Source organism: Octopus bimaculoides, chromosome Z (assembly GCF_046866305.1).
Source record: "Octopus bimaculoides isolate indiv1 chromosome Z, ASM4686630v1, whole genome shotgun sequence".
In the NCBI taxonomy this organism is placed as follows: domain Eukaryota; kingdom Metazoa; phylum Mollusca; class Cephalopoda; order Octopoda; family Octopodidae; genus Octopus; species Octopus bimaculoides.
Genome location: NC_142944.1, coordinates 11032236 through 11051204, shown reverse-complemented (window position 1 = coordinate 11051204; position 18969 = coordinate 11032236). Strand labels below are relative to the sequence as shown.

The 18969-nt window shown below is 40.1% G+C and overlaps 1 protein-coding gene and 1 long non-coding RNA gene across 3 annotated transcripts in view; one reads left to right on the top strand and one right to left on the bottom strand.

Moving 5' to 3' along the window:
* Window positions 1–17667, bottom strand: part of LOC149132136 (uncharacterized) — a 33906-nt gene extending 16239 nt beyond the window's left edge. Inside the window, exon 1 of the long non-coding RNA XR_016244824.1 lies at window positions 17546–17667. This is a non-coding gene — a long non-coding RNA (uncharacterized LOC149132136). The remainder of the gene's footprint in view (window positions 1–17545) is intronic.
* A 48-nt stretch (window positions 17668–17715) lies between these two features.
* The window catches only part of LOC106880628 (switch-associated protein 70), a 194368-nt gene continuing 193114 nt past the window's right edge, over window positions 17716–18969 (top strand). For both annotated transcript variants that reach the window (XM_052973732.2, XM_052973733.2), the window contains exon 1: window positions 17716–18010. In XM_052973732.2, the coding sequence (XP_052829692.1) occupies window positions 17909–18010 (102 nt within the window). In that variant the 5' untranslated portion in view covers window positions 17716–17908. The remainder of the gene's footprint in view (window positions 18011–18969) is intronic.

Genomic DNA, 18969 nt, shown 5'->3' with positions numbered 1-18969 from the left:
CCTCATCCTCATCATCATCATCATAAGGCGAGCTGACAGACTCGTTAGCATGCCAGGTGAAATGCTTAGCAGTATTTCATCTGCTGCTATGTTCTGAGTTCAAACTCCACTTAAGGTTCACTTTGCCTTTCATCCTTTTGGAGTTGATAAATTAAGTACCACTGAAACACTGGGGTCGATGTAATCGTCTAGTCCCTTCCCCAAAATTTAAGGCCTTGTGCTTATCTATAGTAGAAAGAATTATTATCATTATTATTATTATTATTATCATCATCATTATTATTATTATCATTATTATTATTATTATTATTATTATTATTATTATTAAACAGTACAAAGAATGTGATGATGTAATTTGTGATAAATAGAGATTGAATTAAACAAATATTTCAAAAGACTGTTTGTGTTCCTCAGGTTAAAAATGTAAAATAAAAATAAAATGCATAAATACAGAAATTAAAACTGTGATCGGGGAATGTCCTGCATTCCTTTTTTAGACAAAATGATGTCATCAGTTTTCACTTTTCCATCATTCATAATAAAGAAAACAAAACAGGAAAGAGAACACTTAGTCAAACAGTTTTGCATAATTATGTCGAAATTTGATTGTCACTTTATTCATTTCTTCGGGGCATGTTAGTAATTCACAAAAATATTTGTCCTCATGCATTCTGAGAAATGAAAATGCAGTAGAGTCAGAAAATTTTCTGAGAATGTGCACTTTCAGGCATTCCTTAAAATTAGAGCTATTTGATGTATAATGTTCGGCAAGTTCTGTTGAATCATGGTCAATATTGGGGTATAGTGAAGAAACATCCATTGTTACCCCCCCAAAAAAAACAAAGAAAAAAAAAAATCAGTTTTTGACTTTATTTCAGTGCTAAGAAAAATTGTTAATTTTGGACCCAAAATGAAAAGCATCCCAAATAAAAGAAGATTGATCTTTTGGCTACAGGAAAACTGTCAAGCCACAAACAAATCCTTAGGGCAGGTTGTTTGGTAAGAAGTTGTGGAACCCTCCTTAGTCTTTTACTACAGGAGAATCCACCATATCTATCTATCTGTCTGTCTGTCTGTCTGTCTGTCTGTCTGTCTATCTATCTATATGTGTGTGTGTGTGTGTGTGTGTGTGTGTGAAGAGCACATGGCTCAGTGGTTAGAGTGTCAGGCTCACAATCATGAGATAGTGAGTTTGATTCCTGGACTGGGCTGTGTGTTGTGTTCTTGAGCAAGACCACAACATTTCACGTTGTTCCAGTTCACTCAGCTGTAGAAATGAGTTGTGATGTCATTGGTGCCAAGCTGCATTGGTCTTTGCATTTCCCTTGGATAACATCAGTGGTGTGGAGAGGGGGAGGCTGGTATACATGGGCGACTGATGGTCTTCCATACACAACCTTACCCAAAATTGTGCTTCAGAGGGAAACTTTCTAGGTGCAATACCATGGTCAATTATGACTGAAGGGGGGGGGGGGGTCTTTAATCCATCCATCCAGCCAGCCAGCCAACCATCTCTATCTTTATCAATCTATCTATGTATATATCATCATCATCATCATCATCGTTTAACGCCTGCCTTTCATGCTGGCAGGGGTGGGATGGTTTGACAGGAACTGACCAGTCCTGCACTAGACTTCTGTGACTGTTTCGGCAGAATTTTTACAGCTGGATGCATCTTCCTAACAACAACTATTCATGTGTATATATATATATATATATATATATATATATACATATATATATATATATATATATATATATATATATATATATATAAAAGATAATAAGAGTGAAAAAACTACAGAAGGCTTGTGTTACATGGTTAAAGTATATATTTAAATTATGTCAGAAAAATGTTAGAAAAATGTTAGAAAAATGTTATAAAATCTTTTTGGTATATAAACATTGTATTTTGAGAAATAACCGGTTTCGTGTTGTCTTTTCAAATTTCTCTACTTCTCACCTATATATATATACATTTTTATATATTATATATATTTTTTGTATATATTTTTTACTGAATGAATGTGAGTTTGTTCTTTAATTGGAATTACTTCCAAAGATTTCTAATGTCTTTTCTTCATACTTTACTTTTGAATTTACTTATATTAATTCGTATAGGTATGAAAACCTGTATAGAAATAATCAGTATAGGATTTAAGTTATTAAACACAGTTCAACAAATTCATTTATATTTATGCAATGAAAGAGATTAGATGCTAAAACGGATTATAATTCTTATTTGTCATATTGTTATACAATTCGTTTCATACAAAAAGACTCAGATATTCATAAATAGAAAATCGAAATAGACATATTTGTACTATTCAGTAGCTGGTATAAAAACTAAAAAAGACGTTAGAAGTACATAGATTTTCTCTTAGTTATCATTTTAGGATCAATGTATTCGTTCTGGCAGTCATCCTATTTGAATCAATACTGGGATTGAGTTGTTCAAATAAAAAAACCTTCAAGGTGGTGCCCCAGCATGGCCACAGTTGAATGACAGAAACAAGTAAAAGATAAAAGATATACTGGGATTGATTTGTTCAACTAAAACCCTTCGAGGTGGTGCACCAGCATGGCCACAGTGCAATGACTGAAACAAGTAAAAGATAAAAGATATACTGGGATTGATTTGTTCAACTAAAACCCTTCAAGGTGGTGCCCCAGCATGGTCACAGTCCAATGACTGAAACAAGTAAAAGATAAAAGATATACTGGGATTGATTTGTTCAACTAAAACCCTTCGAGGTGGTGCTCCAGCATGGCCACAGTGCAATGACTGAAACAAGTAAAAGATAAAAGATATACTGGGATTGATTTGTTCAACTAAAACCCTTCGAGGTGGTGCTCCAGCATGGCCACAGTGCAATGACTGAAACAAGTAAAAGATAAAAGATATACTGGGATTGATTTGTTCAACTAAAACCCTTCAAGGTGGTGCCCCAGCATGGCCACAGTCCAATGACTGAAACAAGTAAAAGATAAAAGATATACTGGGATTGATTTGTTCAACTAAAACCCTTCATTTGAGAATTGACAGCTCTAGTACGACAGATATGCGATTAGAATGTCACAAGACTCACTCACAAGGTAGATTCTTCAAGCTCAGCCATGTGGCTGGAAACCTAGGGCTAGACCAGGAATGGAATGGTTGGATAATATCCATAGTCTTAGTTGGCCATTCTTGGGAATCCATTTAGAAAGTATAATGACAGTTGCTTCTGATAGAACCCTATGGAGGAGGAGGTACCTGAGGACTCCACCATACATCTGGCAAGATGACCCGGGGGTAGACCAAGGACAAGATGGTTGGATAATATCCATAGTCTAAGTTGGTCATTCTTGGGAATCCATTTAGAAAGTATAATGACAGTTGCTTCTGATAGGACCCAATGGAGGAGGAGGTACCTGAGGACTCCACCATACACCTGGCAAGAGACCGAGGGGTAGACCAAGAATGGAATGGTTGGATAATATCCATAGTCTAAGTTGGTCATTCTTGGAAATCCATTTAGAAAGTATAATGACTGATGCTTCTGATAGGACCCTATGAAGGAGTTGGTGTCTGAGGACTCTAGCCCCACAACTGGCAAGATGACCCGGGGGTAGACCAAGGACAAGATAGTTGGATAATATCCATAGTCTAAGTTGGTCATTCTTGGAAATCCATTTAGAAAGTATAATGACAGTTGCTTCTGATAGGACCCAATGGAGGAGGAGGTACCTGAGGACTCCACCATACACCTGGCAAGAGACCGAGGGGTAGACCAAGAATGGTATGGTTGGATAATATCCATAGTCTAAGTTGGTCATCCTTGGGAAACCAGTTGGAAAGTTTAATGACTGTTGCTTTTGAAGAGGATCCTATTGAAGAGGGTCCTATTGAAGAGGTGACTGAGAACTCTTTTTCCATGACCCTGCTAGAAACAAATGGGCAGAAAAAATGGGTGGAGGGATAAAAGCCACAGAGAAATAAAAATAAAAAGGAAACAAGAAGTCACCAAAGCCTTCTTTGGTTTTTCTTGGTAGAAAATGAGAGTGGGTGTTTAACTGGATTTTTTTTTTAGGTTAAAAAAAATGCAGTTATAATTAAATGTCATTTACTTGATGACTAGCTCAACACTAACAAGTTGAGTGAGACCGCTAGAAAGTTTCGTTGAATCCAAAATGTCAAGTATGTTTTGTACCGTAAGTGTATCAGTAAAGTGTTTAATTAACTACCAATTAAAACCAACAACATTGACTACTTCATCAGGCGAGTCAAGGAGAAAAAAAAAAGGAAAGAAGAAAAACGTCTACGCCAAGCACAGACGACCATTTTTCTTTTTTCTAGTAGCAGACCTTATGAGATATATATTCATCATAAATTGTACCAGACCATTAAAACAATAATTTACAAAAGTCGTTAGTAGTATAATAGAATTCACGATATATGATTACTCTAAACAAATAATTTTATCCAAGAATTTATCAATAGAAAACGAGGGGGAGAAAGGGGAATGGAAAGGAAGTAAATTGTTCAAATTAACAAGAGATGAAGTCTAAATATTAGGTCACAAAAATTTAAGTAAAAAGTCTTTATGGTTAATTATAATCACAATATGACTCAAGAGACACAAAATGTATGTGTGTGCATGTGTATGTGTGTGCGTGTTTGCGTGCATGTGTGTGTGAGTGTATAAGTGGCTAGTTTGCCCTGACATCAAGTTGTGTAAGCTGTAATAATGAAGTCACACCAAACTGATATTTTGAACTCTTCTAATACATATGTTTCACGTCTGCATAATATATAATAAGAAATGGATCCATTATGTAAGACCTTCCTCAGTTAAAACATTTCAAAATGCTTTTGAAATGTTTTATATATATACATATACATATAATATATATATATATATATATTATGTGTGTGTGTGTTTGATTGTGTGTATATATACATATATGTATATATACACACACACACACACACACACACACACACACACACACACACACACACACATATATATATATATATACATATATTTATATATGCATATATATATGTATATATATATGTATATATATGTGTGTATATATATATCATCATCATCATCATCATCGTTTAACGTCCGCCTTCCATGCTAGCATGGGTTGGACGATTTGACTGAGGACTGGTGAAACCGGATGGCAACACCAGGCTCCAATCTAATTTGGCAGAGTTTCTACAGCTGGATGCCCTTCCTAACGCCAACCACTCAGAGAATGTAGTGGGTGTTTTTACGTGTCACCCGCACGAAAACGGCCACGCTCGAAATGGTGTCTTTTATGTGCCACCCGCACAAGAGGCAGTCCAGGGGCACCGGCAACGATCTCGCTCGAAAAACCTCATGTGTCACTCACACAAGAGCCAGTTGATGGGCACTGGCAACAATCTCGCATGAAAGATATCATGTGTCGCCCGCACATGAGCCAGTCCGGGGGGGGGGAGGCACTGGCAAACGATCCCGCTCGAAAAAGCCTCATGTGTCACCTGCACAACAGCCAGTCCAGGGGCACTGGCAACAATCCCGCTCGAAAGACCCCATGTGTCGCCCGCACACGAGCCAGCCCGGGGGCACCGGCAACAACCTCGCTCGAAAAACCTCATGTGTCACCCGCAGGCCGGCCCAAAAGATTTCATGTGTCGCCCGCACATGAGCCAGTCCGGGGGGCACTGGCAATGATCCCGCTCGAAAGATTTCATGTGTCACCCACACATGAGCCAGTCTAGGGGCACCGGCAGCGATCTCGCTCGAAAAAAACCTCATGTGTCGCCCGCACATGAGCCAGCCCAGGGGCACTGGCAACGATGCCGCTCGAAAGATTTCATGTGTCGCCTGCACATGAGCCAGTCTGGGGGCACTGGCAAACGATCCCGCTCGAAACATTTCATGTGTCACCCGCACAAGAGCCAGTCCAGGGGCACTGGCAACGAACTCGCTCGAAAGATATCATGTGTCGCCCGCACATGAGCCAGTCCAGGGGCACTGGCAACGATCCCGCTCGAAAGATTTCATGTGTCGCCTGTACATGAGCCAGTCTAGGGGCACCGGCAGCGATCTCGCTCGAAAAACATAATGTGTCACCCGCACAAGAGCCAGTCCAGGGGCACCGGCAACGATCTCGCACGAAAGATTCATGTGTCGCCCGCACATGAGCCAGTCCAGGGGCACACGCAATGATCCCGCTTGAAAGATTCATGTGTCGCCCGCACATGAGCCAGTCCAGGGGCACTGGCAACGATCCCGCTCGAAAGATTTCATGTGTTGCCCGCACATGAGCCAGTCCGGGGGCACCGGCAATGACCTCGCTCGAAAAACCTCATGTGTCATCCGCAAGCCGGCCCAGGGGCACCGGCAACGATCTCGCTCGAAAGACTTCATGTGTCACCCGCACAAGAGCCAGTCCAGGGGCACTGGCAACGAACTCGCTCGAAAGATATCATGTGTCGCCCGCACATGATCCAGTCCAGGGGCACTGGCAACGATCCCGCTCGAAAGATTTCATGTGTCGCCTGTACATGAGCCAGTCTAGGGGCACCGGCAGCGATCTCGCTCGAAAAACGTAATGTGTCACCCGCACAAGAGCCAGTCCAGGGGCACCGGCAACGATCTCGCACGAAAGATTCATGTGTCGCCCGCACATGAGCCAGTCCAGGGGCACTGGCAATGATCCCGCTTGAAAGATTCATGTGTCGCCCGCACATGAGCCAGTCCAGGGGCACTGGCAATGATCCCGCTCGAAAGATTTCATGTGTTGCCCACACATGAGCCAGTCCGGGGGCACCGGCAATGACCTCGCTCGAAAAACCTCATGTGTCATCCGCAAGCCGGCCCAGGGGCACCGGCAACGATCTCGCTCGAAAGATTTCATGTGTCGCCCACACATGAGCCAGTCCCGGGGCACTGGCATCGATCCCACTCGAAAGATTTCACGTGTCTCCCGCACATGAGCCAGTCCAGGGGCACCGGCAACGATCTCGCTCAAAAAACCTCATGTGTCGCTCGCACATGAGCCAGTCCAGGGGCACTGGCAACGATCCCGCTCGAAAGATTTCATGTGTCGCCCGCACATGAGCCAGTCCATGGGCGCTGGCAACTCGATTTCGATTTCACTTGCCTCAACAGGTCTTCACAAGTGGAATTTAGTGTCCAATGAAGGAAGGAAGGTACGCATAAGTGGGCTGGCTGGGCCTTAGATTTAGGTCTCACTTGGCTTGCCGGGTCTTCTCGCGCACAGTGTATTTCCAAAGGTCTCGGTCAGAAGTCATTGCCTCAGTGAGGCCCAATGTTCGAAGGTCGTGCCTTACCACCTCATCCCAGGTCTTCCTGGGCCTACCTCTTCCACAGGATCCCTTAACTGTTAAGGTGTGGCACTTTTTCACACAGCTATCCTCATCCATTCTCGCTACATGACCATACCAGCGCAGTCGTCTCTCTTGCACACTGCAACTGATGCTTCGTAAGTTCAACTTTTCTCTCAAGATACTTACACTCTGTCTAGTATGCACACTGACATTACACATCCATCGGAGCATACTGGCTTCGTTCCTTGCGAGCCTACGCATGTCCTCAGCAGTCACGGCCCATGTTTCACTGCCATGAAGCATGGCTGTTCGTACACATGCGTCATACAATCTGCCTTTTACTCTGAGAGAGAGACCCTTTGTCGCCAGCAGAGGTAAGAGCTCTCTGAACTTTGCCCAGGCTATTCTAATTCTAGCAGCTACGCTTTCAGCGCACCCACCTCCACTGCTAATTTGGTCATCAAGATAGCGGAAGCTATCAACCACTTCTAGTTTTTCTCCCTGGAATGTGGCAGAAGTTGTTTTCTGCACAGTTCCAGTATTTATAGCTCCAGAACATCTGCTGCAAACAAAAACTAACTTCCTAGTTAACCTTCCTTTGATATTGCTGCACCTCTTATGTGTCCATAGCTTGCACTGGGTGCATCTTATAGAGTTACTTCCCACTCCTTTTCTACAGATCGAGCAGGGCCATCTACCTGAAGGGGTTTGTGTTTTGTCTGCCTTCCTACTTATGAGGACTTTGGTTTTAGCTAGGTTGACTCTAAGGCCCTTTGATTCTAGTCCTTGCTTCCATACCTGAAACTTCTCCTCTAATTATGATAGTGACTCAGCAATTAGTGCAAGGTCATCAGCATAGAGGAGCTCCCAGGGGCATCCTGTCTTGAATTCCTCCGTTATAGCCTGGAGAACTATGATAAATAGGAGGGGGCTGAGGACAGAACCTTGGTGGACCCCTACCTCCACCCGAAATTCTTCACTATACTCTCTGCCAATCCTCACCTTACTGACAGAGTTTCTGTACATGTCTCGCACAGCTCTCACTAACCATTCTTCTATTCCTAGTTTCCTCATTGACCACCAGATGAGAGATCGGGGGACCCTGTCAAAGGCTTTCTCCATATCAATGAAAGCCAGGAACAGAGGTTTATCCTTGGCTAGGTATTTCTCCTGAAGCTGTCTTACCAGAAATATAGCATCAGTGGTGCTTTTCCTAGGCACGAACCCAAACTGCATCTCATCTAAGCTGACTCGCTCCCTAAGCAGTTGAGTTATGACCCTCTCCGTGACTTTCATTACCTGATCTAAAAGCTTGATACCTCTGTAATTATTTGTATCTAAAGCGTCACCTTTACCTTTGTAGCAGTTGATTATGATACTGCTACACCAGTCGTTGGGTATGACTCCTTCGTGTATCACCTGGTTCGTAATAAGGGTGACTAGGCTATAGCCGACACTGCCAGATATTTTGAGCATCTCTGCAGTGATTCCTGATGGGCCGGGGGCTTTCCCTGTCTTCATACTCTTAATTGCTTTATCTACCATGGTACTGTCAACATATATATATACATATATAATGTGTTTATGTATATATATATATATATATATATATATATATATATATGTATGTATGTATATATTTATGTGTCTTTGTTTGTCCAGCCACCGTCACTTTGTGAGTGTGTGTGTGTGTGTGTGTGTGTGTGTGTGTGTCTTAGTATGTGTGTCTTTGTTCTGTGCTTGTCTCCTGCCACCCCTTGACAACAAGTGTTGGTGTGTTTATGTTTCCATAACTTAGCTGTTCAGCAAAAAAGTACTAGGCTTACAAAAAATAAGTCTTTGGTTTGGTTTCTTTGACTGAAGGCGGTGCTCCAGCATGGCAGCAGTCAAATGACTGAAACAAGTAAAAGAATAAAGAATACACACACACACACACGTGTGTGTGTGCTTGTAAGTGATAGTAAACATATGTAATGATCTGTATGTAGCATATACATAAATGAAAGGATGAAAATATTATTAATTGAAATGGCACCTTATTTTGATTGTTACAAAGTAAGATATAACTCCTTCAAGGTGTTGTTACAAATTATTTCCCATTCTAAAATCCATCTGGTAGGTAGTTAAATTAATCCTTTGTTGACTGCTAGAAGATAGATGGTAGAAGTGAGAGAGAAAGAATAAAAGAATCTACCTATCTGTCTTGTCCAATTAGAAAGGGTGAAAGGTGTGTAGTCTCTCACATGAGGTGCTTCTGCCATTGGTGCCAAAATTAAAGGAGCAAGAACTGAATTTCTGTTCTATACTTATATTTTTTTAACTAAATTAGGTCAGGTTAGACAAAGGATCTTCTCTCTCTTGTCTGCCTGAACCCCATTTAATCCAGTGGATTAAGAGCATCATTCAAACATGATCGTTGCCAGGGCCGCTGACTGGCTCCCATGCTGGTGGCACGTAAAAAGCATCATTTGAGTGTGATTGTGCCCGCATCACCTGACTAGCTCCTGTGCTGGTGGCATGTAAAAAGCACCATTTGAGCATGGCCAATTCCACTACTGCCTGACTGACCCTCGTGTCGGTGGTAAGTAAAAGCACCAACTATACTCTAGGAGTGGTTGGCAATAGGAAGGGCATCCAGCTGTAGAAACTTTGCCAGATCAGATTGGAGCTTGGTACAGCCTTCTGGCTCGCCAGCCTTCAGTCAAACTGTCCAACCCATGCCAGCATGGAAAGCGGACGTTAAACAACGATGATGAAATATAAAGAGCTAGAACTTGCTCATGCTTGCTTTATGCAGTCAATCGACCTTTGGAAAAAAATAGGCTATCTTATTGAATGAGAGAGAGAGAGAGAGAAAGAGAGAGAGAGAGAGAGAGAGAGAGAGAGAGAGAGAGAGAGAGAGAGAGAGAGAGATAGAGAGAGAGAGATAAATGAAGCGATAGATAAAGAGAGAGAGAGAAAGATAGGAGATATACTGGAATAAGTTATGAGCAGATGTTCATGGCTGGACTGTCTTGATCAAAAGACTGTGTTATTACGACTGTCATTATGAAATTATTTCTAGATTTCAGGTCTGATCCGAATACGCTCAGCAGAGTGAATTGAATTAAAGCAGTGTTTCTTAAGCTGGGTGGTAACTACCCCTTTGGGAAGTGGGTGGCATGATGAGTTCTCAGAAGGGATGGCCAGAACATTTTAAGGAGGTGTTATGGAGGGAGCTGAATGTTAAGAAAAGTCATGGTTTTTCTTCGAAATAAGATAAAGGTTTCAAATTTCGGTACAAGGCCAGTAATTTTAGGAGAGTGGTAAGTTGCTTTCATCAACTCCGGTGCTCAGTTGGTACTTAATTTTATCAACCCTTAAAAGGATGAAAGGGGAAGTTGACCTCATAACAGGTTATTGGCTGAAGGGCTTCACCTTTTATTGGTGAGATCTTATACAATTATGTGGAGAAATTATTAAGAGTGAACAAGAACTGCCCCATTGGTTATCAGCTGCAACTACTCTCTTCGTTCCCCATAAAATAGCCAATTGACTGCATAGAGCAATCATGGGCAAGTTCTAGCTCTTTATATATCATCATCGTTGTTTAACTTCTGCTCTCCATGCTAGCATGGGTTGGACGATTTGACTGAGGACTGGTGAGCCAGAAAGCTACACCAAGCTCCAATCTGATCTGGCAAAGTTTCTACAGCTGGATGCCCTTCCTATCACCAACCACTCCTAGAGTATAGTTGGTGCTTTTACGTGCCACCAACATGAGGGTCAGTCAGGCAGTAGTGGCATCGGCCATGCACAAATGGTGCTTTCTATATGAAGTTCTGGCAGACTTCTGGACGATAATTTTAAGCTTAAAATTATCGTTCAGGAGTCTGCCAGAACTTCATGTAGAAATTACACACTGGGTGCCTCAATCTGTTCTTGCAGGATCATTGTGCCACCAACAACATTATAACACCTGAACCAGCTGGAGGAAAGAAGGTGTGGGGCTGCTACTAATTAACAGAATGATCCAGGAATAAACAAGGAGAAATCACAGGAACTTAACCATAATATGGCTGGACTACCAGGAGGCTTTTGATAGAATACCACATGGGTGGATTATCAAGACTTTACAATTAGCCAAAGTTCCACAACCATTGGTGAGTGCTATTGAATGCCTGACCAAGACTTTGTACGCCACTTTACTCCTTGTCACTTTAGGAGTGACAAGGAACAAATTGATGAATAATAAAAAAAAAGGCATCTTTCCAGGCCATAGCTCGTTGGTGTTACTCTTTGTCCTCTCATTAAACCCACTGGTATACCCGCTTCCAAAACAGTGATCAGAGAAATGGATCCAGAAGTATCTCCTATCTTTTCTTTGCTGATAATCTAAAACTGTATGGGACAAATATCAAACACATAAAAACCCCAAAAAACCATTGGACCTTATAAGCCAATTTTCTACAGACATTGGAATGAAATTTAATGGGTCCAAATGTACATTTTTAACAATAAAATGTGGAAAAGTTGTGCTTTACTCCGAAAACTTAAGAATGATTGGCTTGACAATAGAACCTCTACAGTCAGGTAACAATTATAGGTATAATTATAATTGTCAGGTGACAATTATAGATAGGTCCGTCATATCTGATGGACCCATCATTAAGGAGGGGACCAGAAATGAACACCTCAAGAGAATATGGTCATCAGAATTCTCAGCTTACAACAAAGATATTGTCTACAACACCTTTGCGGTGCTTGTCTGCATGCCTATGTTTGGCCTTCTGAACTGGTTGCTGGAAGAACTCAATGAGATGGATGTTTGAAATTACAAGCCACTTGGGGTTATAGGAAACTTCAACATCACTGGAGATGTAGACAGACTATAAAAGTAGTCTCAAATCTGTATTTATGTCATATAAAGCATGGGTTGTGACACTGTGTTGATGTCGTGATGAACAGATCGTGACACGGAAATAACATCTGCAGCAGAGGAATGAGACCAGTAGCTATCTTGCACAAGTTTGTGACCATGCAATCATCAGCATAATTAAAATAGTTAACGAACATATGGTGAGACATGAAAAAAGAGCTGATACAGATCTCTCACCAAGCAACATTGGTAAAATCTATTTATCAGAAGAACAAAATAAAAAATTGGGGCACATAAAACACAAACCTCAGAAGGGATTCTTCATGTTAAATGTTTGCATAGAGTATTGACAAATTTATGACATCCTGCTTCAATGGCTACCTCTATGCAATTCAAGTGTAAGAGATCCCTCACCAAGTATCTGCAGCATAAAAGAACAGAAAACACTGACAGACAACAAATGTAGACTGTGTAAGATCAAGACTGAAGACATCAACCACATTATTGCCAACTGCGAGAGAATGTCTTCTAGATATTATCTTCATATGAGGCATGATGTGGTGGCCAGAACAGTCTGGAAAAGGTGGCGAGCTGGCAGAAACATTAGCACGATGGGCGAAATGCTTAACGGTATTTCGTCTGCCACTACGTTCTGAGTTCAAATTCCACCGAGGTCGACTTTACCATTCATCCTTTCGGGGTCGATAAATAAAGTACCAGTTATGCACTGGGGTCGATGTAATCGACTTAATCCCTTTGTCTGTCCTTGTTTGTCCCCTCTATGTTTAGCCCCTTGTGGGCAATAAAGAAATATAAAGAAATAAGAACAGTCTGGAAAAGGTTAAAAAAAAAACACCTACAAAGTTGACTCTGTTGATACCAATTGGTCAAAAGAAAATTGGTGCAAGTTAAAAATTAAAAGAGCCACAGAGTACAAAAAAAAAGGGGTCAGATATTGTTGTGTGAGGCCATAAGGAGGAGACATGTTCTGTTGTGGAAAATCAGCTGCCCTCTGGATACGAATGTGGTTAGAAAAATACAAGAGAAAGAGGACATTTATGGACCTTTGATTAAGAAGTTTGCAAATCCAGTACCCAAAGAGCATTTTCATCTTCATACCTATTATTATTGGAGCAACAGGATATATATTGACCAGTCTGGAGCAAAGTATATCTGAATCTGGCTTCTTGGGGGAGAGAATGCAAACTCTTAATTCACACGCTACAAAAAAGGAAAACACATGCACACACACACACACACAATTTTAAGATACATTTTGCAGATGTTCTGGGATGCATCTCAGAGGGTTTTTAGGTCTTTCAATATCAGACCCCATCATCCATTTGGCACAGCTGGGCTTGATCAAGTCCCAGGTTGCATTCTTGTAGCAACAAACCAGTTGTCTACCATTTTTTATCACACACACACTTGTTTGTGTGTGTGTGTATATATATATATATATAGATGTGTATGTATGTGTTTGTCTGCATTTGCACCTTCTCACCCCACTTGACAACTAGTGTTGGTTTGTTTATGTTCTTGCAACTTAGCAGTTTGGAAAAAGAAACTGATAGAATAAGTACTAAATTTGATGAAACCCATCCCACCACCCCCCCAAAAAAACCATGAACATTGGGGTTCAGTTAAAACCCTTCAAGGCATTGGCCCAGCATAATCACAGTTCAATGACTGAACCGAGTGAAAAATAAAAGATAACAAAAGAGATATGTGATTTGGTTGATAAAAATCCAGAGCCTCCCCCACCGTATTCACATACACATACACAATAACTGCAATACATATACATCAGACACGTACCATCAGTAATTACTCAGGGTAGGCAGTTGGTGATTATGTATAGGCTTGTGATTGAGTTGGAGGCAGATTTACTTCTGCCTTTATAGCGCATAAAGAAAATGTTGTAGGAATGTACACAGCAATACCATGTGTAGGAATGTACCATGTAGGAATGTACCATGTAGGAATGTACACAGCAATACCATGTGTAGCTTTAAGACTGAGATTGAAAGGCAGGGGCAAATTATGCTTATCTAATCTATGAAAAAATGAAATATTTTGCATTTTATGCATAGTAATCAGAGGAACCTTCATAATTTTATTGAAATAGTTGCATATTTTGCCATAAAAGGTAAATGTTTCTTATCGATGTATTTCATTCAGGTTAGGCACTGCCTACCTTTTCTACCCAGGCGACACATCCCTGATGTACATGCACCAAGCACAGCTGTGTGAAGGCACATACATAGCTGTGTGGTAAGAAGCTTGCTTCTCAACGACATGGTTCTGGGTTCAGTCCCTCTGCGTGACACCTTGGGAAAGTGTCTCCTACTATAGCCACAGGCCAACAAGAGCCTTGTGAGTGGATTTGGTAGATGGAAACTGAAAGAAGGCTGTTGTATGGAACACACACACACACAAAATGAGGTGTTTTTATTGCATTGTTGAATTTGACACAAAATATATTTTTTATAAATATTCACTACCTTTGAAAAACTATATCATCATCATCATCATCGTCGTCGTCGTTTAACACCCGCTTTCCATGTTAGCATGGGTTGGACAATTTGACTGAGGACTGGCAAGCCAGCAGGTTGCACCAGGCTCCAATCTGATCTAGCAGAGTTTCTACAGATGGATGCTCTTCCTAACGCCAACCACTCCAAGAGTGTAGTGGGTGCTTTTACATGCCACCGGCACAAGGGCCAGTCACATGGTACTGGCAACGGCCACACTCAAAAAGGTGTTTTTTACGTGCCACCTGCACAGGAGCCAGTCCAGCAACAACCTTGCTCGAATGATTTTCTAACGTGCCACCAGCACAAGTGCTAGAAGGCGACGCTGGTAATGATTCTGCTCAAATGGTGCTATTTATGGGCCACTAGCACAGAAGCCAGACAGCTGCTCTGGCAATGAACACGCTCGGACAGTGCTGTTAGTGCTCCACTGGCACAGGTGCCAGTCATCGAGCTAAGCAAATGGTCTTCCCTAAATGCATTGAAAGCATTATAAAATAATTTGATCTCTATTTCAGAATATTCTCTTCTTTTCTTCTCTAGCCACAAGGCCCGAAATTCTTTGGGAAGGGAGCCAGTCGATTAGATTGACTGCAGTATGCAACTGGTACTTAATTTATTGACTCCGAAAGGATGAAAGGCAAAGTTAACCTCGGCAGAATTTGAACCCAGAACATACAGATGAACTACAGACAAAATACCACTAGGCATTTCGCCTGGTGTACTGACATTTCTTATTTCTTTACTACCCACAAGGGGCTAAACATAGAGGGGACAAACAAGGACAGACAAACGGATTAAGTCGGTTATATCAACCCCAGTGCGTAACTGGTACTTATTTAATCGACCCCGAAAGGATGAAAGGCAAAGTCGACCTCGGCGGAATTTGAACTCAGAATGTAGCGGCAGGTGAAATACCGCTAAGCATTTCGCCCGGTGTGCTAACGTTTCTGCCAGCTTGCTGCCTTCTTTTTAAAGGCAAAGTCAATCATGGTGGAATTTGAACCCAGAACGTGAAGACGGACAAAATGTCACTGAGCATTTTGTTCGGCGTGCTAACGGTTCTGCTAGCTCGCCGCCTTTCTATTTCAGAATATTTTTGCCTTTCTCTTTGAGCATGTACAAGACAAATTTGACTGGGGCAAAATGAGTAAACCACGTTAAGCCAATTTTCTGCTTCAGATTTTCAGAAAACAAACTCATATACATCAATATCTATCCCCAGACATCAGAAAGATCAGAAATGCAACAAAAGTTTTAATATCTAGGTCATGTGATAGAGGAGCAAGGAAAAATGGCACATGATATGATATTAATGAAACTCAACTAAATAAAAAAAAAACTCAACATAGAATATTCTCTATAGCTTCTTCACGATCTACTGAAGTGCCAACTTCATGATATATTTATTCACCATAAAGTTAGAGAAGAAATTATTGAAATTATGCATTACTTATTTTACCTCAATTTCGACATCATCTTGTGAAAAGTGAAAATGATCAAATTAGACATTGGTGTGGGAAAAAAATTGACTTGGAATCCAATAGAGATAAAAAAAAATATTGAGTGTTAAACATAAAAAATTATCCAAGTATTTTATTAGTAACTTCAATTACAATTAGGTGAAAGTTGAGGAGATATTTCTTGGAAAAAAAAAGAAGAGAACCTGTCACCTAACGATGTTTTGGACACTCTCAACTTCGACAACATCAACTATGTTGACCAATTTTTAATCCTAAAGATGATGTAAAAGTACAAAATAATGATGTAATACTCACATGATTTCAAACAGGTAACAAAATAAATAAATAAAATAATGAGAAATCAGAAATTACTCATTTTGCCCCGCTTCCTAGTTCTGCCCCACTCCCCTATCTTCGAGTGAGTTTTTGTATCCGTGCTTTGTGCCCCCGCCACCGCTTGACAACCAGTGTTGGTTTGTTTACGTCTTCGTAACTTAGCAGTTCGACAAAAGATATCGATAGAATAAGTACCAGGCTTAAAAACAAATAGGTACAGGGGTCGATTCATTCCACTAAAAATTCTTCAAGGCGGTGCTGCAGCGTGGTCGCAGTCTAATGACTGAAACAAGCAAAAGAGTATATATATATATATGTACGTATACATTTATGTGTGCGTGTTTGTGTGTGTTTGTTCCCCCACCACCTTCGCTTGACAATCGATGCTGGTGTGTTTACGTCCACGTAACTTAGCAATTCGCCAAAAGAGATCCGATAGAATAAGCACCAGGCTTACAAACAATAAGTCCAGGGGGTTGATTTGTTCGGCTAAAAGGTGGTGCTCCAGTATGGCCGTAGTCAAATGACTGAAACATAAACACACGTTTACACAAAAATTTCTCTCGCTCTATCTGTCTGCTTGTCCAGCTGGCTGCGTGTATGTGTGTGTGTGAGTGTTTGTGTGTGTGTGTGCGTATTTGCGAACTAAACAAATTCAAAATACAGAATCTCAGATTAGCAAGGAAATTAATTATTGTGTGCGTGTGTGTGTGTGTGTGTGTGTACATACATACATACATACATACATACATGTGTGTGTGTATGTGTGTTACTAAATAGATATTCAACAAGTGACTGTATATATACACATACATACATATATGAACACACAATGTATGTGTGTATGCGTATGTATGTATGTGTGTATGCGTATGTGTGTATGTGTATGTATGTATGTGTGTGTCTGTGTGCATACATGCGTTTCTGTGTATTTACGTAAAACAAACATAACAAAGAAAATTGAAAAAAAAACAAACAAAAACAAATGAAAAGTATCCAAAATAAAAAGTGCACAACATACCGTAAATGGAAACTATTTTATGGGTCTATCACTAAAATATTTTCCTGTATAAAACATGAAACAAGACAATTGCTCCTAACTCATTTACATACACGAACAAACAAACGGGCGCGCAAACACACATATACACACTCACTTGCCGATTTCCGCCCACTGCTCATTTTTTGTTCAATACGGCCAACATTCAAACACGAGAAAGTCACAAAGTTTGTTCTCTTACAACCAAAGTTTTAATTAACTTTTTCGATAGGCCTCCTTCCTTCACCATATCAAAGACACACACACATATATATATATACATGTGTGTGTTTATATTTTTAAAAAGATAAAATATATAGCCTATTATAAATGTGTAATTTGTGAATGCAAGAACTGAAGATGGAAGAACTGGAGAAAGCGGTTTGGCATGCATTCATATTTCTAGCAGATAAACAATCTGGTCTTACACAAAAGTCAAAACTTAAGGTGAGTTTTAAATCCCATTAAATTTACTTTATGAACTTATATATGTATGTAAATATACACGTACTTTCCTGTTGTTTGTTGAAAATGACCTGTTTTACATCCCGTCTATACACTTGTGTTTTGTATTTGAAATGTATCTACATACATGTATGTGTATACCTGTACCTTCAATTGCTAATTCATTACAAAAAAAAGTGGTTACCACTTGTTAGCATCTACAATTACAGCTCAGAATTAAATACAAGTAACATATCTGTCTAATGTATATATATATATATATATATATATATATATATATATATATATATAATTATATTTGTATATAAATGTTTTCAACTTTCATTGCATATATTGTTTTGCAACTGTAGATGAAAAAAACGTGTGAACAGGCGAACATTTATATGTACTTTCAAGAATGCACTTACAAACAGGAAAAAATATTTCAAATTTTCACTTCATATCGCTTATATTCTTTAAGTATTATATTGTTTTTCATATTTCGGTTCTGAACCGCTGTTGATTTATATGTATGTTTATTTCTATATATACAAGTATTAACGAATAGTTTTCTTTTCTTCTTAATCTTTAGAATGAAAAAAATGTGTTTATTCATTTTTTAAAGAAAATCTCTTACACTGTTTTACAGCGTTCCACTCTTGTAGAAACTGATTTTCTCTTTCAATTCCACCCTGGGCCCGAACTAGATGAGTAAATGAACACCAGCTATTGATTAAGTTTAATTTAATTAAACCGACTGTGGTCATTATTATTCAGCAAAATGTTTCCTTTTTACTTCAAACGAAAAAGACCCTCTCCCCATGTTTTGTTTAATACATTTTAAAGAAAACAAACCACCTGTCGAGTACCGCATACCAATATTTCTCTTTAATAGCACATCCTATATGCGACTGGGAATTATATGGAGAAAAGTGTTTGGAAACTTAACTAAACTTTTCTTG